Consider the following 27,424-nt stretch of genomic DNA (forward strand, 5'->3'; position numbering starts at 1 on the left):
ACGCAGTGTGTGTGCCTATCTGTTTATACACACACACACACACACACACGCACGTGCACGCGCACACACATTACAGGCACAGGGTTGATAATTCCACAGCCCAGAGTGACTGTGATACTATTTATCTCTGCCAGAGAAAGTCCATGTCAACAAACACCTTCCCTTCTTAGTGTCTGGAATCTCAAATTAGTATATTAGCACTTAGTTCTATTAGTTGAATACAGATTCCTACATAAATTTGGGTAATCCTAAGAGGGTCACACTTTAAAAAGTCCTCAGTTCATTAGACTTTTGTGCGATTTAACTTTGGTTTTCTTTTTAAAGAGGCAATGTGGATAAGGGGAGAGCTGAGGGGGATGGAAATTCAAATGGCCTTAGAATTCTGAATGAAATGAAAAAGGGTGTGTGTGTGTGTGTGTGTGTGTGTGTGTGTGTGTGTGTGTGTGTCTAGGGTGGAGAGTGGGCTACAGAAAAAAAAACTTCAGGTTGGGTTCATTCATTCCCTCAGGATTAGTCAACATTGTGCCCTATAATATGGCCTTTGAAACTAAATTATCTTTCCTCCTCTGAACAGGAAGACTACAGTTTACTTTAATTCTACTTCTTTTTACAAATAGTTCTACATGCACAAGGCACTGAATTTAAAAGCTCAATTTAAAAGGCATCCAAGGACGAGTAAATCTATGTCCTCATTTCCCAGCCCCCAGTTCTGGGAGGGCACCGCTGTAACCAGTTTCTTGTTTGAGGTGTTGATAAATATTTTCACACATGAGAGCATATTATGCACACTGGTCAGCCCCTGCTTCTCTTGCTCGGTCATGTGTCTGGAGACATTCCCCTATCAGTATACATAGAACTGCCCTCTTCTTTATAATGGCTGTATAGTATTCAATTGCATGGATGCACCATCATTTTTGTTAAACAGTCTCCTATTGATGAAGATTGAGATTGTTTCCAGTCGCTACCCATTAAGAGCAATGCTGTAGTGGGGTGCAAGCTCTTGTCCACAGGCCAGGTTATTATAACTCCTGAGAACTCTATACTTTTCACAAAGAGTTCAATGCAGATGGTGTTCTTGGAAGTTGTGCAATACAGTGGCCCTTAGAGAGCATTTCACACGTGAGTGATGATACTTGTAGGATAAATACCCAGGAGTAGCACGTGTGTGATGTTTCTCACTTAAATGAGAGAATTTTAATACCTGATCCGCAGGCCCACTTCTAATATGGTCATCAGCTCCGAGTGCCCTCCGATGCTCATCACTGGTGCCCAGAAGTATTCGCAATACTCCAGATTTATTCTGACCTCATCTAATCAGTAAAGAATACAACTTTTACCCCTTTTGTTTTGGGCACTGCACTTTTATTAATGTAGCTTAAGATTGTATTAGCTTTTTGGCAGCTCCGTCCCCCTGTTTTGAGAATTCTGTCAGCTCAAATCCCTAGGTCTTTTCTCAAATAAATTACCTTTAAACCGTATTCCACTTAACTCGTACTTGTATAGTGGAATTTTATAACTTAAAAGCAAACTTCTGATTTATCCATGTTAAAATACATTTTGTTGTTTCAACCCTAGAGTCTCTTCTAAGCTGTTGAGTTATCTCTACATCTTTACCTGGCCATCAGTATTTTATCTTTCTGAACTTATTTTCCATTACACACTCCTAGGGAGCTTAATGCTATGGCTCTAGGTACTGACGCTGAAAGAAGGTTTATAAAGTTATGTTTGTTATGGCTTGTGAGACATGTGAGGGGGGGAGGGGAGAGAGAGAGAATATTTCCAACAACTAATGGGAAAAATTTATCTAAGATCTCAGTTCTAGGAACGGCTATGCTTCTCCTGAGCAATTAATTTATGTATAGCTTGTGGGCATAGTTAATTGTGCAATACATCATGTTTTCCTATTTATTTTGGCTGCTAGGAAGTTCAAAGGCAAATTTGCAATGTGGTTCTAGTGTATAGGACACGGTTTATATTTTGTGTACTGATCTTACCCTTGACCACTTTTTATTTTCCTACCTTATTTTTTTCCTTTGCCCTTAGATTATTAAAAAAATCTTGTATTGTGTAAAGTTTGTGAGTTGCTTTAAGCTCTTCTTCCGAAAGAGGTATTGTAGACACCAACAGGCAGGCAAATAACATCTTGGCAAGACAAATTTTTTAAAGACATCAAATACATTCATACGTCCAATTGACAACAACAGCAACAAGTATAGGGCAAAAGAACTGTGATGGAATAAAAAGTATAATCTTGTAACAGCTTCAGAATCATTCAAGACAACGATTGGGAGTAAAAACAGTAAGAGTCTCATGTAACTCACCATGTAAAATAAAATGTGATCCCATAAATGAAGGTCTCAAACTCAAACGCCTTGAAGGGCCAGGAAGATAAATAAAGGCATGAGGTAATGGAACATACTAGAAACACAGAGACTCAAGGGTGCCTGTCCCACTCAAGTGTATCCTAGTATGCTTCTAAACTAGACATTTGCAGACCCATCAGCTACTAGTTCACAACTTCTGAATCACCTCCCCCCCAATTTATAAATGTGACCAAAGTAAAAGACTTTGTAAAAATTCTCACAAAATAGAGAAAAATCCTAGGCCAAGAACTTAAACTTTCTTTCCTTTTCTTATTCAGGTTATTGGTTGCCTAGTTATAAATTAAAGTCTTCCTGGGCAACAGGCTTGCATCTCTCTGTCTTGTTTGGTCACGTGGAATGTCTGCTGGTGCTACTGGACCACAATGCTACAATCAACTGTAGACCCAATGGGAAAACCCCTCTTCACGTGGCTTGTGAAATGGCCAACTTGGATTGCGTTAAGATCCTCTGTGACCGTGGAGCAAAGCTCAATTGCTACTCCTTAAGTGGACACACAGCTTTACACTTCTGTACAACTCCTAGCTCCATTCTCTGTGCCAAGCAATTGGTTTGGAGAGGTAAGCCTTTCTGGGTGGCTGACGTTGTCATCTACTTGCACACTCATGGTTGTGAAACTTGGTGATTGTTACTTCCTTCAGGTAATGTAGCAGGTATCCTTTTTATCAGTCTCAAACTCATAAGAATATATATATATATATATATATATATATATATTTATATATTTATATAACTATATAAACGTATGTGTTGGTCCAGGTAAATTCAGTGATGATCACATTGGAATCATTATTTTTTTCATTGCAGGAGGCTCATTAGTTTACACATTTATTTAACAAATATTTATGTAGCTCTTCCAATGTGTCAGTTAATGTGCTAAGTAACTGAAAAAAATAGTTTCTGCCCTCAAGAAGCTGTATTCTAGTAGAGGAGATAAATACTAGCAAAATAAATTCATAAATATATAATAATAAATTGGGAAAGGAACAAAACAGGGTGTTATGAAAGAGAATGTCAGGAGTAAACTGTTACAACGCGTATAAAGACTACTCTAAAGATACGACATGTGAAGCAGAAACTATGAATGAGAGGGAGCTAACCATTGAAAAAGGAGCCAAGGGGCAGAGGAGCCCAGGGGTAGAGAATAGCATGAGCAAAGTTGCTAAGGGAGCAAAAAACCTGGACTATTCAGCACATGGAAGAAGGCCCGTGTGGTCAGAGTATCATGGGTGAGGGGTGGGTGGGAGGAACAAGAACGTGCAGGGGAGTGCCACACGATGACATTGGATGTTGTTGGGTCACAGACAGCTTGCTGGGGGCCAAGGTATGGGGTTTAGAAATGGAGCCACAGGAAAGTTTAAAGCAAGGCAATGACATAGTTTAATTTGCACTTAAAATCATTGTTCTCAAGTTAGGCAGAAACAGAGTTGGAGGAGGCCAAGAGTGGAAGCAGGCAGCCCAGCAGCCCAGCTATTGCCACCGTGTAGGTGAGAGGGGATGGTGATTTGCACGAAGGGGCAGACTTGGACAGGAAGGTTAGAAGGTGGGTTTGCAATATATTTCGGAAGCAGAGTTAATGGCATTTGGAGATGGATTATATGTGGATGAGCAGAGAAGGAAAAGGAAATTTCAAGTATCATTGCCCGGTTTCTGGCTTTAGAAAGTGGGTGGGTAGTGATGCCATTAAAAAAAGAAGAAGAAGATTTATTTATTTATTTATTTATTTATTTATTTATTTATTTGAGAGAGAGAGAGAGAGAGCATAGAGGGGAGGGAGAGAGGGAGAGAGTCTTTTTTTTTTTTTAAGATTTTATTTATTTATTTGACAGAGGGAGACAGCCAGCGAGAGAGGGAACACAGCAGGGGAGTGGGAGAGGAAGAAGCAGGCTCATAGCGGAGGAGCCTGATCTGGGGCTCGATCCCAGAACGCTGGGATCACGCCCTGAGCCGAAGGCCGACGCTTAACGACTGAGCCCCCCAGGCGCCCCAGGGAGAGAGTCTTTAAGCAGACTCATTGCTGAGCGTGGAGCAGGACATGGGGATCGATCTCATGACACTGAGAGCACGGCCTGAGCCAAAATCGTCCTACGCTTAACTGACTGAGCCATCCAGGTGCTCCGTGATGCCATTTTTATAAGATGGAGAGAGTTGAGGAAGAAGCATATATGTGGAAAAGATCACTAACTTAGTTTTTTAGGGGCATCTGGGGGGCTCAGTTGGTTAAGCATCTTACTTGATTTCGATCTCAGAGTCCTGGGATCAAGCCCTGCATCAGGCTTCCGCTCAACGGGAAGTCTGCTTGTCTCCCGCTCCCTCTGCCTCTCTCCCTGAGCACTCTCTCTCTCAAATAAATAAATAAATAAATCTTTAAAAATTCGTTTTTTAAAAGTCAGTTTATAAGGTATAATTCACAAACAGTAAAATTCAGTATTTTTGAGAAACACATAGTCTGAAATCATCACCACAGTCACTTCAAAAATTTCCCTGGTGCCCTTTGTAGTTAACCCCATCACTCTACTGCCGCCTCCAGCAACCACCGGTCTGTCTTTTGTCCCTCTAATTTTGTCTTTTTCAGAGTGTCATGTAAATTAAATTATACGATCTGTGGCCTTTTGGGTCTGTTTTTCCCTATTGAGCATAATGTAGTTGAGATTCACCCATGTGGTTGCACTCACTGGTATATCAGAGCTTTGACCGCTGAGTAGTATTCCTTATATAGACACACAATTAATCCGTTCCCCGGTGGAGGGACATTTGGATGGATTCTAGTTTTTGGCAATTTTGGGGAAAAAAGCTGATATAAATATCTGTGTACAGATTCTTGTGTGGAAATGTTGTCATTTCTCTTGGGTAAATACCCAGGAGTGGGATGATGGGCTGTGTGATAAATTTATAAGAAACGGCTAAACTGTTTTTCAACCTAGTCATACATTTTGCATTCCAGCCAGCAATGCATGAGTTCAGTTGCTCTCCAACCTTGCCGGAGGTTGGAGATTAATAGAAAAATTTATTTCAGCACTTTGAAAGATATATAATAGTATCTCTTATGATTTTAATCAAAGTTCCCCTAATGAGCAAGGATGCTGAGTGTGTTTTCAGGTATTTATTTGTCAGCTGTGTAATCCCTTTGGTGAAATATCTGTTCATATCTTTTGATACTTCTTTTTAAAAATGGGTTGTTTCCTTATTATTGATTTATGAGTGTTCTTTGTATATTCTGGATACTAGCCCTTTATCAGAAATGTGGTTTGCAAGTATTTTTATTCATTCTTTGACTTTTCATTCTTCCTGTCTTTAGAAGAGCAGAAGTATTTAATTTTAATAAATTCAATTTGTCAATTTTTACTCTTATGCTTTATGTGTCCTACCTAAGAAAACTTTGACCCCAGGAACAAAGATTTTCTCCTATGTTTCCTTCTAGAGATTTTATAATTTCAGGTCTTACCTTTAGGTCTTTGACTCATTTTGAGTTAATTTTTGTATATGGTATAAGGTGAAGTTGAGGTTCGTCTTTTTTATACGTGGATAAATGATCTTATATATCCAATTGTTTCTTCATCATTTATTGAAAAGACTGTTTTTTCACCATTGAGTTGCCTCCATATCTTTGTCAAAAATCAAGTGGCCAGATATGTATGGATCCACCGATCTACCTTTTTTTTTGGTTACTGTTCCACTCGCTTGACTGCTGGAGCTTTATATTAAGTCTCAAAATCTGGGTGAGTTTCCCCAGATCAGTTTTAAACATGAAAAGTTTCGGATGGCTCTGAGACCTCAACGTGAATGAGTCAAAGCTGCACTTGACATAAGCCTATGGATTGCAGAAGAGAGCTCTGGGCTAGAGCCGTAAGTTTAAGAATCGTTGGTTTATAGATTGTATATGAAGCCAAGGGAATCGATGAAATCACTTAGAGAGGAAAGAGAATGTAGGACCAAGCCTTGATAAATTCTTACATTTAGTATGTGAGCAGGATGGAGAGGGGCCAAGGAGAGTGAAATGAATTGGCAAGTGAAGTGAGAGAGAGCCCAAGAGCATTTTTGGCATCAGAGAGACTAAGGAAGAGGCAGATTCAAGAAGGAGGAGGTGGTCGGCTGTATCGATGGCTACGAGAGGTTTAATTAGATGTTCCTTAGATTAAGTGACAGAATCATCACTGACAAAAGCAGTTTGGGTGAAATGGTGGGTGTAGAAGCCAGATTCGAATGGTATAAGGTGTGAATGGGAGGATAAAAACTAGGGATGCCACATACAGACAACTCTTCAGAGAAGTCTGGCTGCACGTGCAAGCCTGAGAGTGGCCTGATTGCTGAAGGGCCTGGGGGCACAGCAGAGAGTTCTGTAGTTGGAGATAAAAGGAAATGTTTGTGTGCTGAAGGGAATGATTTATAGAAAGCCAACAGTTGAAAATGCATGAGACAGGATAACTGAAAGGTTCAAATCTTAGAGGTTGAGATGCGGTGAAATCCAGAGACTGTGAGATACATCCTCATTTTTAACTCATGGGTCAAAGTAAAGGATGGCTTTAAAACACCAGAGTGTTTATAGATGTGGCGGTGGTAAGACGAAGGAGTTCGTATCCGATAGCTTTTCCCTCTCAGTAATGGATAAGGCAAAGTCATCGGCCAAAAACAAGAGCAGAAAGGGTGGAGATTTTGATGAGAGTGGGGAGGGATGGAAAGGTCATGCGGAAAGATTAGGAGAACAAACTTAGAGATGCTATGGTCTTCTCAACCTGTGAGAATGCAAGGGGGGAAAATCTGTCCAGCTTCCTCTCCTTCTGGTGGAAGGGGAGGGGTCTAGTGCAGAGTAGGACAGGAGTAGGTGTCAGTCGGGGCGAGCCACCTACAGCACGTGGCCATCACCACCACTCACACTGACTTACACATTTACGGTTTTCAGATGTCGTTTTTATTTTAATTTATATTTTAATTCATTAATTTAAACTTTTAAGCTTTTTTATTTTTAAAATCTTTAGAAAGTTAAGGCACTATATATTTAATTATTGACTTGTAACATTGCTGCCTTTTCATGGGACTTCATCAACCACAGACTGAGAGCTGCCAAGCCTTTCACTCCTCAGAGGCGTCATCAGAGGGAACCTCATTCCCCAGAGGACGTGCTTATTGTCTGTGCCCTTTATTCCATTGACAGAGGGGGACTACCTGGAGATGAGAAGGAGTAAAGAGGTAGGGAGAGACCAAGCGAGGATCCCTGTAGGCTGCCACTAATGAATTAGGATAACAATCAAGGAGGAAGAATGGAAGTCCATTAAAGATAAACTTACTCTTAGATCCATGGCGTCAAAGGCCAAAGCCATAAAGAAAAGAAAGATGAATTAGAGAAAGCAAAAATATTCAGTGTGCGAGTGGCAAACAGATCATAAAATAAAAAGGCTGTCATAAAACTGGAAAAAAATACTTGAGACAAGATGGACAAAGGCCCTCTTTGTAGCCTTAACATAGAAAGAAATCTTAAAAGTTAAAGTAAGGAGATTAAAAACTAAGAGAGAAAAAGAGAACAAAAGACCAAGAATAGATATAGGTATTTCAGACCAAAGAAAAGTATATAAACAACAAATAAAGGTAACATAATGATCACCTGCCCTGGTAATCAGTAAAATGTTCATTAAAATGACAGGTGCTTTTGTTGTTATTTATTACATTAACAAAGATACAAACGATGGCAGTACAGATGTTGCCAAGCACAGGGATGTGCGTTCACGTCTTAACGGAATGTGAATGGGTCTGGAGGGCAGGGTCTGGAGGGCAGGGTCTGGAGGGCAGTGTCAAAAGCTTGAAAACTTCTGTAAATCAGAAGTTCAGCCTCTAGGATTTAGGACTAATTCTGAACCTTTGGCTCACAAGGGCTCTCATTTATGTATGGTCTCCAAATCAAACTTTGGATTATTGCCTCTCCTCCCCCTTCCTCTCTCCCTCAAGTAAATAAATAAAATCTTTAAAAAAATTTAAGCTGTATTACCTCCATACCATATAGACATTAAAAATTATGTTGTAAAAAAAGATCAACTGGAACATGGAAGAATTTTTTTAATTAATTTTTTTATTATGTTATGTTAGTCACCATACAATACATCATTAGTTTTTGATGTAGTGTTCCATGATTTATTGTTTGCATATAATACCCACTACTGACATGGAAGGATTTTTAAAAAGAAGTTTATAGGAGAGTATGAACGGCAAAAGTTTATTTTTCTAAAAAGTATATACGATTATGCATATCAGGAAAGGATATCCAAATTATCAGAGTCAAACCTGATATTGTAGCTGCTGTTTGGCTAGAGCTAAACAACTAATGCTGAAACAAATTCAAAAAAGCAAATTTGTTATTTTAGATCCTTACTCCTAGAATCACACATTTTTTTAAAGTGAGGTGCCCAGAAAATATATCAAAAGGGAAATATGTTATGAATCAGATAAAATGCGGAAAATTTCACCCATTTTATGGATGGAGAAATAGAGAGAAGGGAAAAGTAGGGACTTGAAGTAGGCCTCCTAGTCTAGAAACTCTGGAAGACCGTGAGCATCTTGCATTCTTTCTTTGCATTTTTATGTCTTCAGCCTCTGGACAGTGCTTGGCACAAAGGATGTCCTCTATAAACGGTCTCTGACTGATCTGGGCATGGCTCCAGGAGCCTGGAGTGCACGGACAGGAACTCCTGCTATCTAATAAATGGACACTGTTGTGTTCATGGTTAATGAATGAAATGTGGCTGCTCGTCAGTTTCACCCTCTCCGTCTCCGGAGGGGTAGTTGAGGGATGGATTCTCTCTCTCTTGGATTATGTTGTAGGCACTTTGAGGAGAAGTCACATATATCACTTCATGGCCGGACAGAGGGAATTGAGACAGCACACAGACAAGGAAAGTGAGTCAGGCTAACATTAAACTCGGGCCCGGAGAAGTCCATTAGAAGGAAAACCAATGCCATGGCAACTGAAAACCGGTGTAATTTCATTTGCTACTTAATGGACTCTTTGTAGAAAAAAGTGTTCTTTGTGGAAAAGGCTAATTGAGGCCAAAAAATTGCATGCAATTTTCGCTTAAAGGATTTTCCCCTCTTTTTTCAATGTTGCAGAGCCCGCTTTGTCCCTATGCTGGATTTTGTCTGCTATTTTTCTGTTTGCCTTTCTACTTAATACCCCCATCTTCTGGCCTTTGTTTCCTTTGGTATTAGTATAATAGCGTTCATCAGTTGAGAGGGCTTATTTACCTCCGTGAAAATGTCCTCTCTGTGAATCCTGCTTTTCCCTACAAATAAAGGGAGTCAGGTCAGGTTTAGCAGGCTGAATAGCGGTATATTATTTCTACCTATTCCCTTTCGTAAGAGGAAAATGAAAGCTGCTTGCTTTACTCTGCATGAAGCAAATCCTGACAGTTGGAGGAAAAATTTGTTATTGCAGGAAAGCCATAAAAATTCAAATGTTTCCTCCCAGAATGTAGCATGAGGGCAATGTAAAGGAGACCCTGCCTTTTAAACAGCGGTCCCCTGCTACTTGGTGTGACAACGACACAAGTTACCCGCATGCTAGGAAAGCCCTGTTCAGCGATGAGAACATAGCAAGGCGAGATGTCATGGGACTCCCCTTTAGTCAAGAACCAGAGATGTTGGCTCGATAGGCATCCCTGTCCCCAGTCGGTCACCCTCATGTGTTCCAGCTCGTTGTCATAGCACCAATCTGACCATCCTTGTCCTTTGCCAACAACTTTGGGGATTTTTGCCCCATCTGCCATATGGTTACTACAACCTGTATATGAATTTAATCTTTTCTTCAAATTGACATTCCTTATTAAATTCAATTTTAAAAGGAACTGGGTATCACTATAAAAATTGATTTGTCACTATAGAAAAGAGGACAAGAGTCCTTGCCCTACGTAGAATGTAACAGTGACAGTAAATAACGGGCAGTGAAATTCTTGACTTCCATCTGCCCAGAGACCCTCTTCTCTCAGATGGCAGAGAATGACTCAAAAGCCTCATTTTCTGGTTGCTATTTTTTTTTCTAGAAACATTGTCTCCAGTGATTCTGCTTGGAGTGAGTGAACTTGAAATTTATTTGCAGGCCGTGTCGCATACCCAGTCAGGTAGCAGGTACCTCCAGCCCATTAAAGAATAGCCCGCGTAAGATCATAGCACAGCGTGGGAGACGGGGCCTTAAGCAGTGTTTGCTGAAGTTGATGGTCTAGTTAGTGGTGGATTTTAGAAGCATCCCCTTTAAAATCAGGAGCGAAACAAGTCTGCTTCTCTCGCCACAATTTCAGCTCTGTCCTGGAAGTCCTTGCCAGCACAAAGAGAAAACAAAAATAAATAAGATGTATGAAGATGGGAAAGCAGGAAGCAAAAGTCCCATTATTTCGCACAATATGTGTGTCTACTTAAAAAAAAATTTTTAAACAACAAGGAAACCTAAGGTCAAATGGTTAGAATTTGCAATTAAGTTGAGCAGAAGTACTGCATTTGCGATCAATATCCAAAAATCAATTGCATCTCTATATATCAGAAATAAGAGGCAGGAAATTATATCATGAGAAATTTAAGTGGCCTAGAAAATATAAAAATATGGAAAATGGAAAAATATAAAAATGGACGAGAAGACATCAAGAAGATACCACATTCAAGGTTTATTATGAAAAATGTAGGTCCTGACGACTCCCCTCTAAGTGGTAGCCCTTTCGCTTCTTGTAGCTGATTAGTTTGGTATTTAGCTCCATAGTGCTAAATAAATACCATTTATTTATGCATAAAATTGAAAAGAATAAGTAGCAATATAAGCAATTTCTTATAATCTATTTATCATAATGGTAGATGAGGCTCTGGGGTTTTTTTCTATTCCCCTTTCCCCCATACAAGTATCTTTCCCGTCTTTCATCCTCACAATATCATGACATTAAAACCACGAGGCCTGTAGTAAACTGGGATAGCTTCTCCTTTGTACATTTTGTTTTCCCTGGAGTTGTCTCATTTTTTGCTTAGTTTCCTGTGGATCATCAATCACTATTTTAACCCCAAACTTTTGGCCAATGGTTTTAATCTTGTTTGAAAATATTTCAATTCAACAGGTATATGGTCATTTCCATTTTCTTACCAAAAAAAAAAAAAAGAAAAAAAAATCCCTTCTGGAGCCTTCTGACCTAGGTGGTCCAACTGCTGTCCTCCTGAAGTCTCTATTCCCCACCATCTTGGAGATTCCTTGCTCAGCCATGTTGAATTTCCTGGGTCCTGGATCCTGAGTCTCCCTATATCTTTTGGTTTGTTGCCTGTTTGTGTCGAGTGTCTCCTCTACTAGATTTCTGAGAAAGGGAGCAAGAGACTACACATGCCCCAGAATGCATTTATCCTACCCTGACGCGGCATAGAATTCTAGATGGATAATCACTTTCTTTTAGAATACTGAAGACATTTTCCCATTTCCCTCTAGTTTTTAGTACCGCTGCTGAAAGATCAGGAGCCATTTTATTTCTTCATCTTTTATCTATGACCTATTGTCTCCTGTCCTTTTGTCTTTGGTGTTCGGAAATTCCATGATGATCTGCTTTGGTGGGTGTATTTTCATCCATTGTACTGGGTCCTTTCAACCCGCAAAGGTGCATTTCTGTAAGTTCTGAGAAACGTTCCTGAGTTCTTTTCCTCTATTTTCTGTATCCTCTGTCCCTTGAATTGCTATTCTTTAGATATTGTGCTTCCTGCACTTTTTTCTCTAATTGTCTTATCTTGTCCTTCCTGTTTTTTGTTTGTTTGTTTTTATTAAGTAGGCTCCATGCCCAGCATGGAGCCCAACATGGGGCTTGAACTCATGACCTTGAGATCAAGACCTGAGCTGAGATCAAGAGTCAGACGCTTAACCGACTGAGCCACCCAGGCGCCCTGTCTCTCCTGTTTTCTTTATCTTTATGCTTTCCTTCCTGGGAAATTGACTCCAGATTATTTTTCTCTTTTTTTTTTAATTGTCTCTATCTACCATATTAAAGGCTTTTCTTAAATTTTTACAATCTTTAGATGTCTGCTGATAGTTAAGATTGAGTGACTAAAAGCTGATTTAGAATCTTAGTGTATGGGTAAGGTTAGTTTAACTGTTAGCTTTGCTATGTGGTATCTGGCTCAATCTTTTATTTGAGAAATCTCTGACATAGTATCTTTGGATTTTTTTTTTTTTTTTTTTTTTTTAGGTTGGCCAGATTCTCCAACAAAACAAAACAAAACAAAACAAAAAATCTCTACCTGATTTCTTCCTGGGTTAAGGTCTAATTGCCAGTTTTCTAAGCACTGAAATGGGGAAAAGGGCTGGGAGTATACATGCTGTCTAGAATGCTCTGTCTTCTCCTCTTGGCTGCGCTAACTTCCAGCACATAAGGCCTTAGTTCTGACATCAATTCCAAAGATCCTTCTTCCTGAATTCCCTTTAATGAAGTTAGGTCCCTATGTCATTGTGTATTCTCATAGTATGCAGTTTTCCTTTGTGGCACTTACATTTTGTTTGATCCTCTGAATAGTATCTGTTTCCACCATTAATCTATGTTTCGTGAGAGCAGAGTTTTGCTCAGCATAGTGCAGTGTAGCATCCATATTGGTTGCTGATTGTGGAGTATTCATGAATGTTCCGTTGAATGCAGGCACCAGAACTAGGGAGGAGAGTAGGGTTGAACCAGAGCAGTTCTGTCACCATTACCGGCAAGATGACTCTTGGTTTATGGTCCATTGCACTCCTTGCTTCTTTTCCTACATGAAGACAGTATGAAGAAGGGAGAAGTCAGAAGTGTCGAATACTATTGAGGAATCTAGTAAGTTGAGATTCAAAAAGTTTACAATAATTGAATGACATGGACGGACTTGGAGATTGCAGTATCGGTTGAGTCATGGATGCAGAAATTCAAGTGGAAGGGATTGTTAACTGAAGAAGGTTGTGAGTGTGAACAAACCCACTGAGGAAGATTCTTTGTGGGGAGGAGGCAACAGGGCAGAGCATGAGGGAAATGGGGTTGAGAATTGTCTTCTCTTAGATGACAGAAACTGAGCGTTTAAAAAACTGATGGGGGGCAGACATTGAAGACAGAGGAGGGAGGAGGAATGATTTAGGGTGTGAGGATTCTGAAAAGTTTGGTAAATGAGATCTAGAACCCGGTAGAGGGCTTGACTCTAGACAGAAGGGCACCTGTTCCAGTGTAGCTGAGGCAAAAAAAAGGGGAGAAGATGGGAGTTGATAGGTGTGGAAGGCTTTACGAAGTTTCCATCTGAAAGGCATTTTCTATGTAAAAGAGGAGGTGAGCAGATCTGAGAGTGCAGAGAGAGAGAGGAAAGAGTTAAAGAACCGAGGAGGTGGAAAAGGTCGGAAACAATCATTATGGAGAGTGAGGGAATAAATCAGGCAGAGAAAGAGAGTCATTGGGTGGCTGACCAGTCTCAATGACCCGGCTGAGTGTTCTGTTTGACTCTCTGGTGGTACCGGGCTGGTAGAGTTGGCACCTCACTGAGAGTGTGATTTCTGCTAGACAGCTTTCTGCCACTTAGGTACGGGCACCGAGACAGTAGATAATTGGGTTCACTCATAGCACCAGGTGGGTGCTTGGAAGAATTGGAAGTGGTTTAATGTTTTGGCAAAAGGGTTATTGAAATGATGGACTATGAAAGTAAGCTGGGTAGGGAGAGGAGAGAGTAAGAAACATCTGCTGAACAAAGAGAGCACAGAGGGGGGTTCTAACAAAACCAAGATACAAAGATAAGCAGCTATGGTCAGAAAATCGAACGTGGGAATTTGTGATTTCTGGAGACTGCTCAGTTGAAACTAATTACTCAGCCCAGGTATGACTGTGGGTGGGAGTCACCAGGTCAGTGAAGAGGAGAAAGCCACTGGAGAGAATGAGATCTGGACATTGAAAGACCGGGGCACTGGGTGGTCATCCATGTGGTTGTTAAAGTCACCCAGAATTTTTGTGGCGAGGGATAATGTGAGTCAGTTAGCCAAAATCTTCAGAAACTGATGGGGGAGATAAATGTATTCAGGAAGGAGGGTAGGTGGTATAGTTAAAAAAAAAAAAAAAAAAAGCAGAGCTCTAAAGAAGCTGGGATGTTCTTTTCATTTTTATTTATTTTTTCAAGAGAATTAGGGAGTAATTGGAAGCAGCAATGGGGAGCCCGACATATGAAAAAGAACACCCAGCTATATGCTGCAGGCCAGAGTTAAGCATCCTGTATCCTTTCTTTGAGCTCAGAACAGGGCAAAGCTAGTTGGGTTGCCATGGTGACCAACGCCATGTCTCCGGGCTCATTAATCCTGTGTTCCAAACGAAGCACTTAGCCGTAGCTTCTGAAAAAATGCAACAAAGCTCTGCATACTGAAAAGGGCACATTCATGGTAGGCAGGGGAAAAAGGTTTTCAATTTCATTCATTAAACTTGAGTAAATAATTTAATATCTTTGTGCGTCAGTCCTCCTAGCTAATGAATAAGGATAAATGCTTAATGGAAAATCCAGCCTAATACAGTTAACAGCAGCAGCTTTACATATAAAGGAAATTGATGTTGCCGGTATATATGCATATGAAGAGGAAAATGGAAAGGAAAATAACATATATTAAGCATCTACGATGTGGGATGTCAGGTACTTTAAAATCAAATGTCTCACTTAATCCTTGCAACAGCCCTGTGAGGTGCATATCATTCTCTTACCTTGTAGATGAGGAATCAGAAACTCAGAGAGGTTAACTAAGGCCCTGCTTCACACAATTGGTGGGATTCGAGGAGGTCCGGTTCTGTCTGGTTTGGGTCCACGAGGCCCGCACTATGCCTTGCTGAAAACTGCAAGCAGCTTATCTTTCTGGGACGCTTGGCTAATGAAAATAATTAGGAAAAAAGTTTGTCCTAAGGTAACATTGCCTATATGAAAGAGAAGTTTAAATGCTATTAGAATTCCATTAGCTTAAAAAAGTTCACTACGATTAGATGTTTTTAAAGGCTTTTCTTGAAAAAACAATATTGAGAAGACAGCTAGTTATATTAGAAGTGTGTTTAATGAAAAGATGAGAAGAACTGTCAATGCTTCTTCTAAAATGAGTCCCCCCAGAATAATTGTTTATCCCCATTTCGCGTTTCCCAGTACATGGATCTGGGGTTGCAAAGCAGACCCTCCACACAGAAGTTGCTTTTTTTCCTTCTAGGTCTAAAGACTTCATTTGCTTTTTCGGGGTTTGCTCCAGCTAAGGTGTAGATAAGTGATTGAAAAAGATATATTAAAAATCCATTAATTCATTTTCCTTAAAATTAAACTCTTTAATTAAAAGCAACACTGATCAATTTCTAATTTCTGCCTCTAACAATGTGATACAGCAAGGTTTAAAATAAATAGAAACAACTTCGTGCAAGTTAAATATCCCTGTCCCTAGACTTAGTTGTTAGCATTTTTTTCTCCAAATACTAATTGTTGAGTTTCACCTATACGACTATGCCAGGTCTATTTTCTTAAATTCAGGGTGCTTACTGCTTCCCCAGATGACTCCCAAGTGCATCTTCAGAGGGAAAGTGTTAATTCCAGCCTTCTGTCCCCTGTCAGTGTTAGAGGTTTTTCTGCCTGGTTCTCTCTACTTTACATTCTCCTATCAAAGGCCATATGGGACTCGCGTTGTGAGTTTTCAGTCTGGGCATGTTATCTTTGTTTTATAACTAGAAGCATCTGAAACCAGAAATCGAAGGAGGAAGTTTTCATGGGCTTGCACTACTTTATTTTTTTCCTGATTTATCAGCACGTCTCTAATTTGTTTCTTACGCAGAGGAGTCTGGATCGGATTATCCCCCGAACATTTTAAACACCCTTTAGTAAAAGATACCAGATTTATAAACAGAAACGCAAGTGTTTTCTTTGTAATCTCCCAAAGTAATAACTAATGGAGGATAATCTAAACAATTTTAGAATGAGACTCAAGGGCCCAGATTTGGAGGTAAAATGGTTAAATCAGAATCTGAGGCTCCCAGCTTAGTTTTCTACTAAGCTAACCAAGAAAACACGCCAATAGGAAAAATGGTAATAACAGCATTAGAACGGGAAGCTAAGAATCAAGCATATGCCAGCTTCCTGGAGAAGTTTCTACTAACTAGAAAGTTAATCGGAACAGAGTGGACCCCTTTCTTTTCTGAGATAAAACATCCTCTGATAATCAGAAGAGGTATTAGCCAACCTCCCCTGAGAGCCACGGAGGGCCCGATACTTCTGGGGAAGCCCCTAGAGGATCTTTTGCTTCCATTCACTTGCAGCTTTGGAAGTCCCAGCAGCCCTCAGAAACATCCTTCAATTAAAAGGGCCACAGAACCGAGTGGTAAAGGCAGGGAATGAGGTCACTTCTTGCAAACAAAGTTAAATTCACCTGGGTGGGAGCAAGACGAGAAGATTGATTAAGAGCCCCAAAAGAAAAGTCGGCCTGGAGTTAATAATTAATAACAACCACCACCACCACCACCACCACTAGATATGGCATTTCTATTACCATAATTCACAGCTATTCTATGAGAGTCATACTATTATCCCATATGCAGATTCGAAACGCTGAGCTTTAGATAAACGGTTAATGGGAACACCAGGTTTTGAAGACAGAATGACCTCAATGGAGAGTACTTGCTTTCTCCACTAGGTGGTGCTGCTTCTCCTTTGCTACTTCGAATCCTTGCCAGGAACGTAACAGTTGCCTTATTCTGTGAAACTGTCCCCACTGTAGACTGGACATATCAATCAGTAAACCTGCCACTCATGGGGCTTAGGTTGTGATGTTCTGTAACACTGGATCCTACCCCACCAGAGCTGATAAAACCAGGGTGGGGTCAAATATGGCTGAATATGAAAAGATGCATTCAAGTATAGTGCTTATGAACATAAGTACTGGAGTCAGAGTTTCTGGGTTCAAATCCTGATAACACCCCCCCCCCATTCGCTCTCTACATGAGTAACCTCTTGGAATCTTAGCCTTCATTTACTAAATGGGGATGCTGATCATAATCCAAGCTGATTCTAGGAAACTCAAACAAGGTTTGTGGATTTTCATGTGTGACTCTTTCCCCACCCCTTACCTTTGTATCGTCTAGAAATGCATTTCCCAAAGTCCATTATATTAAACATCGATTCTGGGACTGTTAACAGGTATTACAAAAAGACAGTTCCTTCCCCATTGCTTCTCGGCCTTTTGGCTAAGATCAAAAAGACAGTTCCTCGGTCAAATAGATTTGGGAAAACACGTGTTAAATTAGACAGAGATCCTCACCTGAGGACTCTTCAGAATCTTTCATATGGTAATGGAATTGTACATATACAAAGGGACACAGATCTACAAATTTATTTAACCTCACCGTCTTTATTTTTAGTGCATCCTATAGTACTAATATGCCACACAGCAGACTTTGGGAAATACTGGCATAGAAGAGTGAAATTGGGGCTTTTGACTAGAAGCAAGAACCGAATTCAGCCCTGAGTACATCAGTCTTCCCTCCAGTGTCTAATCCAAAGGCACGCTCTGTCTCACGGTAGTAGGCAGAATAATGACCCCTCAAAGATGTCCTCATCCTAATCCCTGGAATATATGACATTCTACCCTATATGGCAAAAGGGATTTTGCAAATGTGATTGAATTAAGGACCTTGAGATGAGAAGATGATCTTGGATTATCCAGGTTGGCCCATCTCCTTAAAATTGGAGAGCCTTTCTTTGGCTGTGGTCAGAGGAAATGTGATTATGGAAGGAAGGTTCTGATCTCTGAAAGAGACTGCACCCTCCATTGCTGACTTTGAAGAAGAACGAAGGAGCCCATGAGCCAAGGAATGCGGTGGCCTCTAGAAGTTGAGAAATGCAAGGAAACAGATTCTCCTAGGGACTCCAGAAGGAACACAGTCTCGTTGATAACCTGATCTTAGCTCACTGTGTTAGAGTTTTCCAAAGAAACTGAATCAACAGGGGGCAGAGGGAAGATACTGGTTGATTAGTTTTAACAAATTGGTTCATGGGATTGTGGAGATAGGAGTCCAAAAACGGTGGGTGGGCTGACAAGTTGGAGACCAGGGAAGAAGTACTGTCTGCTGGCAGAATTCCTTCCTGGCTCAAGGGAAGGCTGTCTTTGTTCTATTCAGGCCTTCGATTAATTGGATGAGGTGCACACATTATCTGCTTACCCAAAGTCCACTCATTCACAGAAATATCTAGAATCATTTTTGACCAAATATCTGGGCACCGTGGTCCAACCAGGTTGTCAGACAAAATGGACATCACACCCATGGAGACCAACGTTGAACTTCTGACGTACGGAACCATGAGATAATACACCCGTGTTGGTTTAGGCCACTGAATCTGCTGTAAGTTGTTATGGCAGCAGTGAGAAATGAATACACTCACCTTCTGTCTGTTATAAGCATTGTCATCTACTGTATCACAAGTAATTTCCTACTGAGGACCTGGTCATCTGTCTCTCGGTTTTGGTCCATTTCCCTCATTCCATCACTGGGGATGGATTTCAATGATGTGGATTCCCGACCCAAACTCACCCGTACAGCTCGGGGCCACCTCAGCTCCCACAGCCTGCTTCTCACTCCAGGTCAGCCATCTGCTCTCCTGATCACATCCTGGCCTTTGCTATTACTCCATTATTTTCACTTCCTATCTTTTCAAGCTTCATTCCTTCAATTGCTCTTCAATGTTACCCTGATTCCAGTTCCTTGCACCTCTCCTATCCACCTCTCAGCTGCTCCTTGAACCATTTCCCTTCTCTCCTTAACCTGGGCTTCCCGGTCGATACTTGAACTACGATCTCACCAACATGGTGACTCCTTTGCCACAGCAGTGCTCTTGTGGGCTAACACAGACCTGGGCTAATATACCTCTCCCTACTCACTGTTAAATACTTATAAGAATACATTAAGATTTACCCCAAAAATCCTTCAGCAACAACTATGTAAACGAAATATACGAACAAACTACAAGCCAAAGAATGAGTGCAAGTTCTATTAATTACATCATCAAAGGGAATGGATTGGGATGTATATTTTTGATGAGACGCCACATGCTATACCTTCTTAAATAAAACAAGACAGATGGCCCCGCTGCCCCCCCCCCGTCCCCCCCAAGAGTTAAAGAAAGAGATTGACTCACACATTCGGTGTCTAGTTTTAGGGCGCACAAATTCTCCTTCCCCTTAACTTATCAGTCTAAATCCATTGAGAATACAACTCACAGCATGCTACATGTCAGGAATTAGAGAGAAGATCTTGTATTCTCAGATGATTAGTCAGTCACTACCTGTCTTACAGAGCTCTCAAGTATGAAGCTGGTAAAAAAGAAGTCCAACTGGGAGTCTAAGAAAAATATGCTGGCCCACAGGGAAGGATCGTTACCCTGACAACTCAGGAAAGGATAATTCTGGAACTGCCTTTCTGTGAGAAATAGACACAAATTTTGAAGCCCTCTGCTTAATTCCATCCAAAGTTTGAAGGGAACATGGCCTGTATGAAACGTTAGCAGGTAAGGGGCTGACATAAAGGCAGAAATGCAAAGGGAGCTGTGAGGGGAATCTTGTCCTTCTTCCCTCAACCTCAGGGCCTGTCTTCAAGCTTTGTGTAGTGAAAAGTCTGGTTTCCCCAGCTTGGACACAGACCCTCTCACACATAGCTACCCCTGGGTAGAATAATTCTAATTCTCTACAAATTGCATTAGCAGGTAGTCTTTTGCCCTCACCCCCTTTGTTGATGTGAAGCCCCAGCAGCGACTTACCTGTGTTCACGCTGACCCCTGAGCTGGGCCTCATCACCACTGCTGCCGCTTGAAAGGGAAGGCCCACTGTTGCCTGACAAACTTGTCCTTGTGCAGTTGGTTTCTGCTAACCTAATTAAGATCCCACTAACTGCCTCCTGCTGTGAGTCCCGCCCCCACCCCCTGAATTCTGCCTCAGGACTGGGGGTACTGTTCCCATTCATTCCTCATCCTCTTCCTGTCTCATTCCAGTCCTGCCTCCAAGCAGCCAGGGCCATACCCCTCCACCCCTGAGGTGGGCCTAGGCCTCCACCCATTCTGAGTCCAGAACAAACAGAGTTTTGTCCCTAGGTGGAGGAAGAAATCATTATTCCCTCTCTCCAAATTCCTGGCCTTTAAAAAACAACAGTCCAACAAACTTCCTGAGGATTAACTTCTTTCTCAGTTGAATGACAATAGCAGCATTCATTTCCCTCAGCAGAAACACCATCCCCAATCCTGAGATATGGTCTGACTTCATGAGCCCAACAAGATTAGCGCAAAATAGTATGATAATAGTACATTTCCCGAAGTCTGAGTTATTCAGTCTTATCTGAAAATTTGCTAAATTTTCATCAACGTGGGGAGGTTTTTTTTTTTTTGAATTAAAAAGATAAAAAATAAAATAAGTATAAGGTGACTGAGCTCAGTGCCGGCATCTGGATTGTTCACGTCTAGAAAGATATCTTTTTCCTCAAGGTTGAGTAAATTAAAAATGAACATAAGAATAAATAAACATGGGCTCTATGAGGAAAAGTCTGCATCCCCAGGGATGAGAAGCAATATTCTGAGGAGTTGGCAGATAAGCTTTGATATGAAAAAGATTCGCTTCAGTAGACAGAAGGAAATAGTTTGTGATATTTGCTTCCTGTTTTCAATATGTTTAAAAAAAAATACAGGTAGCTGTTAGAGAAGAAACTTATGAGAAGAGACCATGTGAAAAACAGCTTGGTTTATATAGCATTTATAGAGCTAAGCCGTTTTTCTCTTTCCTCGCTGGCTTACTTCAGTCTTGTTTCCTGGATTTGTATCTTTTCCATTTTTAAACATTGCTGGGCCCCAGGGCTCAGTCAAAGACATGCGTTTCCCACCTTGGGGATCTGATCTAGTCCCATGGCTTTGGATACCATCCAACGGGGTTCACTCCTGGGTTTGTGTCTCCCAGCCTGACCCTCTCCTCCAAGGCCCCGCTCCTTTGGCCAACTACCTGTAATCCATCTCCGCTAGATGTTGAATGAACACCTCAAACCTACCACGTCCAGACTGAAACTGCGTTTCCTGCCCCTGCCTCCTTCTTAACAAATGATAATTCTGTTCTTTCCAGGGCTCAAGCCCAAAGCCTAGGAGGCGCCTCCATTTCCTCCCTTTCCCTCATTCCTCACACCTCGCAAGAACTGTTGGTGCCACCAAAATATATCTCCAGTCCGACCACTTCAAACCGTCTACACTGGGGCCACCCTACCCCAGCCACATTATTTCTTCTTGCACTACGACTGCAGACTTTGAATAATGCCCCTGCTTTCGTGCTTTCCGTTTATTACTGTCCGCCCTCCACACAGCCAGTCCAAGTGATCTTTACAAAAGGTAAATCAGACCATTTCCCGCCCTCTCATTCGTTCCCCTCACGTTTAGCATGTGGGTGGTCTAAGGTCTTTTCTGTGGCCTGGTGAGCCTGACCTCCTCTGGTCCCTGCTGGCTTCACCAGAGGCATTTCCCACCATTCCCTCTTCTACTCACCTCTTTTGATGCTCGCATTCTCTCCATTTTCTGAACACATCCAGCTTGCTCCTGCCTACCTCAGAGCCCGTACCCTTGCTGTCTCCTTCGCCAGGAGAGCCTTTCCCCACACACTTCAGATGGGTTCCTTCCGTGCTACACTGACGTCACGTTCTCAAAGCCTTTACATGAAATATGTCATCTTCTTCCCTCGTCATCCTCCATGACTTCACCCAGTTCTATTTTTCTTCATCACACTTCACTACCCGTAACTTTATACATGAGTTAACTTTTTTTTTGTCTGTCTTCTTCTCTAACATATGAATTTGAGGTTAGAGACATTGTCTTACTCACTAGGTTATTTCCAGGGCCTTGAACAGTAGTGGGTACATAGTAGGAGCTCAATAAACATTTGTTGAATGAATAACTGTACCACACACTAGGGCACAAAGACAAATAGATATAGCATCTGTTCTCAAAGATCTTAAAGTGAAGAAAAAAGGCACTCAACCCTGTTATTCATTAGAGTGAGATATACAATTTTTAGAGTGGAGGGACAAGTAGCACAGCCTGGGGGTAAGGAAAATCTTTTTGGGAAGACATGGTGCTGGAACTTGAAGGGTGAGTCAAGAAGAAATTAAGGTCACTGCAGGCCAAGGAAACGACAGAAGCAAAGGCCTGTGGGTGTTTGCAAAGAACTACAGGGTGCTCAGTAATTAAAGCAAAGTGTGAGACAGAAGATGGCAGCACGGAAGTCTGGAGAAGCAGAAGCCGGATGTTAGATGGTTTTATCTCTTAGGATAAAAAGTTTAAACCATATCATATAGAAAATGGAAAGCTCTTGCAGGCTTCTAAGAGAGATGGCGGTATGGTCAGTTGTGTATTTGGGGGATGGGGGGATGGAGTGGCTGCGTGATGGACTTTGGGGAGGGTATGTGCTGTGGTAAGTGCTGTGTATTGTGTAAGACTAATGAATCACAGACCTGCACCCCTGAAACAAATAATGCGTTATATGTTAATAATAAAAAAAATGAAATAAAAATAAATAAAATACATTACTCTCAGCATCATGGAGGGAAAGGCAAGTGTACAAACAAGGCAGTGGTAATAGGATAAGAAACAATGGTGCCAACATGTGACGATCGATGAGAAGGGCCCAGGGGATGAGAAAGAAGGAGGGATGGGGGGGGTGAATTTCGGACTTTCAGGTTGATTTGCTGGGGCCACAGCAGCACTGTTGCTGAAATGTAGCTTACGTGAGTGCGAGGATTAAGTAGGAAGAGTTTAGTTTGAGACCTGTTAAATTTTAGTGCTCCAAATAGTTTTGTTCAGAATGCAGTTGTACATATATAATCTGAAACTCAGGGGTCAGCTCAAGACTGATCAGATATTTCTTTGGAGCCATTTCTTTATTGTAAGAGAATTCACTTACATATAATGCACCCATTTAAATTCAATGGCTTTTGGTATTTTCACTGAGCCAGGCAACCACCGCTACAATTTTAGAACATTTCATCACCTGACATGAAACCCATACCCCTTAGCAATCATTCTCCATTTCCTCTAACCCCTGCTCCCCACCCTTTTAGCCCTACGCAACCACTAATCCACTTTCTGCCTCTATGTACTTGCTTCTTTGAGACTTTTCCTATAAATGGAATCCTGCAATATGTAGTCTTCTGTATCTGGCTCATTTCACGTAGCGCAATGTTCTCAGTGTTTTTTGAAACTGTGAAATGAAACACTGCATTAGTACTTCATTCCTTTTGGTTGATGATTAATATTTCGTTGTATTCCTATAATACATTTTGCTTATCCATTTAGCAGTTGATGGATGTTTGGATTGTTTCCATCTGGGGGTTATTATGAATAATGTTGCTATGACCATTCCAGTGCAAATGTTTGTGTGGACATATGTTTCATCTCTATTGGGTAGAGATCCAAGAGTGGAATTGTTGGGACGTATGAGAGCTTTGTGTTCAACTTTCTGAGGAAGTGCTACACTATTTTCCAAAGTGGTTGCACCACTTTACATTCCCACCATCAGCGTATGAGGATTCTCATTTCTCCATATCCTTGCTAACACTTGCTAGTATCTGTCTTTCTGAACACAGTCATCCTAGTGGGTATAAGGGAGTATCCAAGTGTGATTTGGATTTGCACTTCCCTGATGGCTAATGACACAGAACTTCTTTATGTGATTATTGACCATTTATATATCTTCTTTGTAATGAGACCTTGTCCAAATTGGGTTATTTCTCTCCTTTTTGGGGGGATACATAGTTTATTAACTATAATGATGGTGAATTTATTTTAATGATACCATATAATTAATTTTTTAAATATGATACCATTAATTTATTTCAGTATTTTAATTGATATGATTTCTTCTTTGACCCATGGGTTATTTATAAATGTACTTTAATCTTCAAACATATTTTGGATTAAACTTGTCTTTTTTGTTACTAACTTCTAATTGTGTTATGGTCAACAAAATGGTCTGTAGTGATGCCTATTCTTTGATGTTTGTGAAGATGAATTTTTGACCTAGTTAGTAAAGAATCAATTTTTGTGAATGTCCCATATAGCCTTGAGAAGAATGTGTACCTATATGATTCTCATATAATTTTGAGAGTCATCTGTTCATAGATGAAATGAAAAGAGTAGTTATGACAGCACAGTAAGAAGTACAGGGAGAAAATGATGATACCCAGTGTGAAATAACACAGTTTAGGGATTGAGAAGAAGAGGAATCATATGAAAATCATGAAGGACTATCCAGAGAGGGAGAAGAGAGCATTCTAAGGAAGCTGAAAAAAATAGAATTTTGAGAAGTGAGTTGTCAACACTGTTGGGTACAACGAACAAGTGTAGTAAGATGAAGATTGAAAATGGTAGACAGGAATGATCAACCAGAAGCCGCTGGTGACTTTGTCAGAACAACTCCAGGGGAGTGGCAGGAACAGAAGGTGGGTTGTGATGGGCTGAGGAGATTGTGGGTGGTGAGGAAATGGTACAGAAAGCAGAGACTTCACTTTCAAGAAGTTTGACTAAAAAGAGATGAAAAGAAATCGGCAGGTACTTACAAGGGAGAAAAGGGCTGGGAGAAGCTTACGTATGTTTATAAGATGATGGCAAACAGTTGATGGAAAGAGAGGTGTTGGATATATAGTAAAAAGATAATTTGTGGAGCAACATTCCACTGCTGCACGTATGATCAGTTGCAAAGGTGGAGGCATTTGTCTCATACCGGGGGGAGACCCCTCTTCCCTAAAATGAAAGGGAGAAGGTAAAGGTGAGTATTGAATTGGTCAGCCATTTTGTTTAGTTTACTACAGAAACCCGGTTCAGCTGTGGTCGCGACAACTAGTGCTCGTCAGTATCCACTTCTCTTCCTCCCCAGGCTCCTGGAAGTCCGCACTTCCTAGTCTAGTCCCTTTGCGGATCCGCAGGATCTTCTGCACCTTCTGCTTAATGACATATAAACAGAGGAAATGAGTCACTTCCAGGTAGTAAAAAGCCCATGTAGGACTTTGAAAGTCTATTTCTCCTCATGGTGTTGTGACAGTGGAGGAAACCTGAAGCAAAGACGGTGAAGCCACAGGACCGAGGAGGCTTCATACAGAGGGCAAATAGAGGACATTGGTTCTGGAACTGCAACACACTGTTAAGATTGAGAAATATACTTTTATCGCATCAAGCCACTGAGATGTGAGTGGCATAATTACAACAGCATAATTTGTCTATCCTGATGAAATCCTAGCCTAAGGAAAATTTAAAATACATGGGCAATCCAGTAAAAGTTGAAGAACCTAGCTAAGGGAAAGATAACAATGCAACTAGAGTCAGTAATTCAAACTGACTTCGAGAGGGCAGAGCTGCATAAACCTTCCCACAGGGAAGCCACAGCCAGAAGGACCTGTAAGATATTCGGTAATGGTAATCCAGTCCACCCCAGGAGATTTAGGAATTGTGAGTGTGAACGTGTCAGATGGGGCATCTGCAAAGGTATTGCAGGATGATACCAGGACAGAGAGAAAAGAAAGACTGAGCCAGATACCTACGTCTTCATTGCAAATGGGAGAATGCCTGGGAGTTTGTGAGATCGTCGATAAGAAAGAATAAAAAGTCACCTCGCTGGGTCATAGAAACCTTAATGGATGAGGGGTTGTACACAAGGGTGAGAGAGTAATGGCTCAGAAGACCATTGTTGATCTAGAAAAAGGTAGTTCTCAACTCCAGACCCTGGAGAATGTGAGTGTTAGAGACAAGGGGCTTTATAGGAAATGGTCTTTCATTTAAGATTTCATTTAAGACAAGACTATGAAAGATACAGGAAATATATTTGCCATAGATTGTAGATTGAAAGGACAAAATTGAAACTAGAACAAAGCAGCCAACTGAAAATACGCTTTGGTGACAGTTAATAACAAACTTGACACTGCACAAAATTGCATCCTTGACAAAGAAGCAGACTTGAGAAACAATCCCAGAACACGCAGAAAATGAAAAGCTCTGAATATGAAAAAAGAAATCTAACCTTTGAATAATAGATGTTTCTAAAGAATGCTTGCTGTTAATAACAAGCGAGACAATATATGTAAAACTCTTAGTGAGTGCTCGAAAAATAGCACACGTGATGAGTATTTTCATAAAGTACATTTCACAAATGTACTGTCTTTTACCTGCACAGAAGACTACTCAAGCCCGAGCATGGTGAAACTGAGGCAGGAGAACTTCAAGCTGAGGAGGGAGGCATCTCAGACAAAACAAGGAGATAAGTCTAAGTTTCTCCCTGAGGTCAATAAATTAAACCCAATTCCTTCGCAAACCCTTATGATGATAACCTATGATAGTATTTTCTCCTTCTCTACTATGCCCTCATACATACTGCAGGCCACTATCACCAGAGACTAACTGCATTTCACCCCATCTTAGGATTTTTTCTAAGAGAAGTATAATTTTTAAAGGTGATGTTAAAAAGAAAGCCATGAATAATATACCATGTTTTCACTCGTGCGTCTGAGGAGTGGGGTTTAAAAAATTGGGAGAGGGAGTTTCTTATCAACTTGATAATTAGGGGGTGATGAAAATTTTAAGCAAAAAAAAAAAAAAAGGTTTTACAGTTTTCAATTGAATATGACCAATATTTAAAACCAGGGTAGGAGAAAGAAATTCTTGTCTAAAAACCACAGAGATGAAATGGGTAAGTTTGGTTCCTGGCAAAACTCATGAAACAAAATGAAGTCTAGATATGTCTTCAATAAAATATTCAATGTTAACAATAAAAAATAACAAAAGTGTACAAAGGAGTGAATAAAAGAAAGATTTTTTTTAAAGGAACAAAAAACTTGGTGGTTTGTCATTTCTCCATAATGTTTAATATTAAAAAAGAGTAGAATGAACTTATGGAGTATCGTGGAGAAAATTACCCAAGAATTCCACACTCTTTCAACGTTATTTTCAATGTATGATGACAACAGAAAAATATTTGAGTTCTTAGAAAATCTACCAAAAGTTGCCCTAAATGAAAAATTCACTAGATACATGACTATTAGCGG

The 27,424-nt window shown here is 40.7% G+C and overlaps 1 protein-coding gene across 4 annotated transcripts in view; it reads left to right on the forward strand.

Moving 5' to 3' along the window:
* Nucleotides 1–27,424, forward strand: part of ASB4 (ankyrin repeat and SOCS box containing 4) — a 60,334-nt gene that overhangs the window by 6,792 nt on the left and 26,118 nt on the right. For all 4 annotated transcript variants that reach the window (XR_008956322.1, XM_026506092.4, XM_044386658.3 and 1 more), the window contains exon 2: nt 2,642–2,941. Coding sequence is in view for 3 of the 4 variants with exons in the window: in XM_026506092.4 (XP_026361877.1) it covers nt 2,642–2,941 (300 nt within the window). In the remaining variant the exon portion in view is untranslated. The remainder of the gene's footprint in view (nt 1–2,641; nt 2,942–27,424) is intronic.

The sequence above is a fragment of the Ursus arctos genome, unplaced genomic scaffold (genome assembly GCF_023065955.2).
Source record: "Ursus arctos isolate Adak ecotype North America unplaced genomic scaffold, UrsArc2.0 scaffold_3, whole genome shotgun sequence".
NCBI classification, from domain to species: Eukaryota; Metazoa; Chordata; class Mammalia; order Carnivora; family Ursidae; genus Ursus; species Ursus arctos.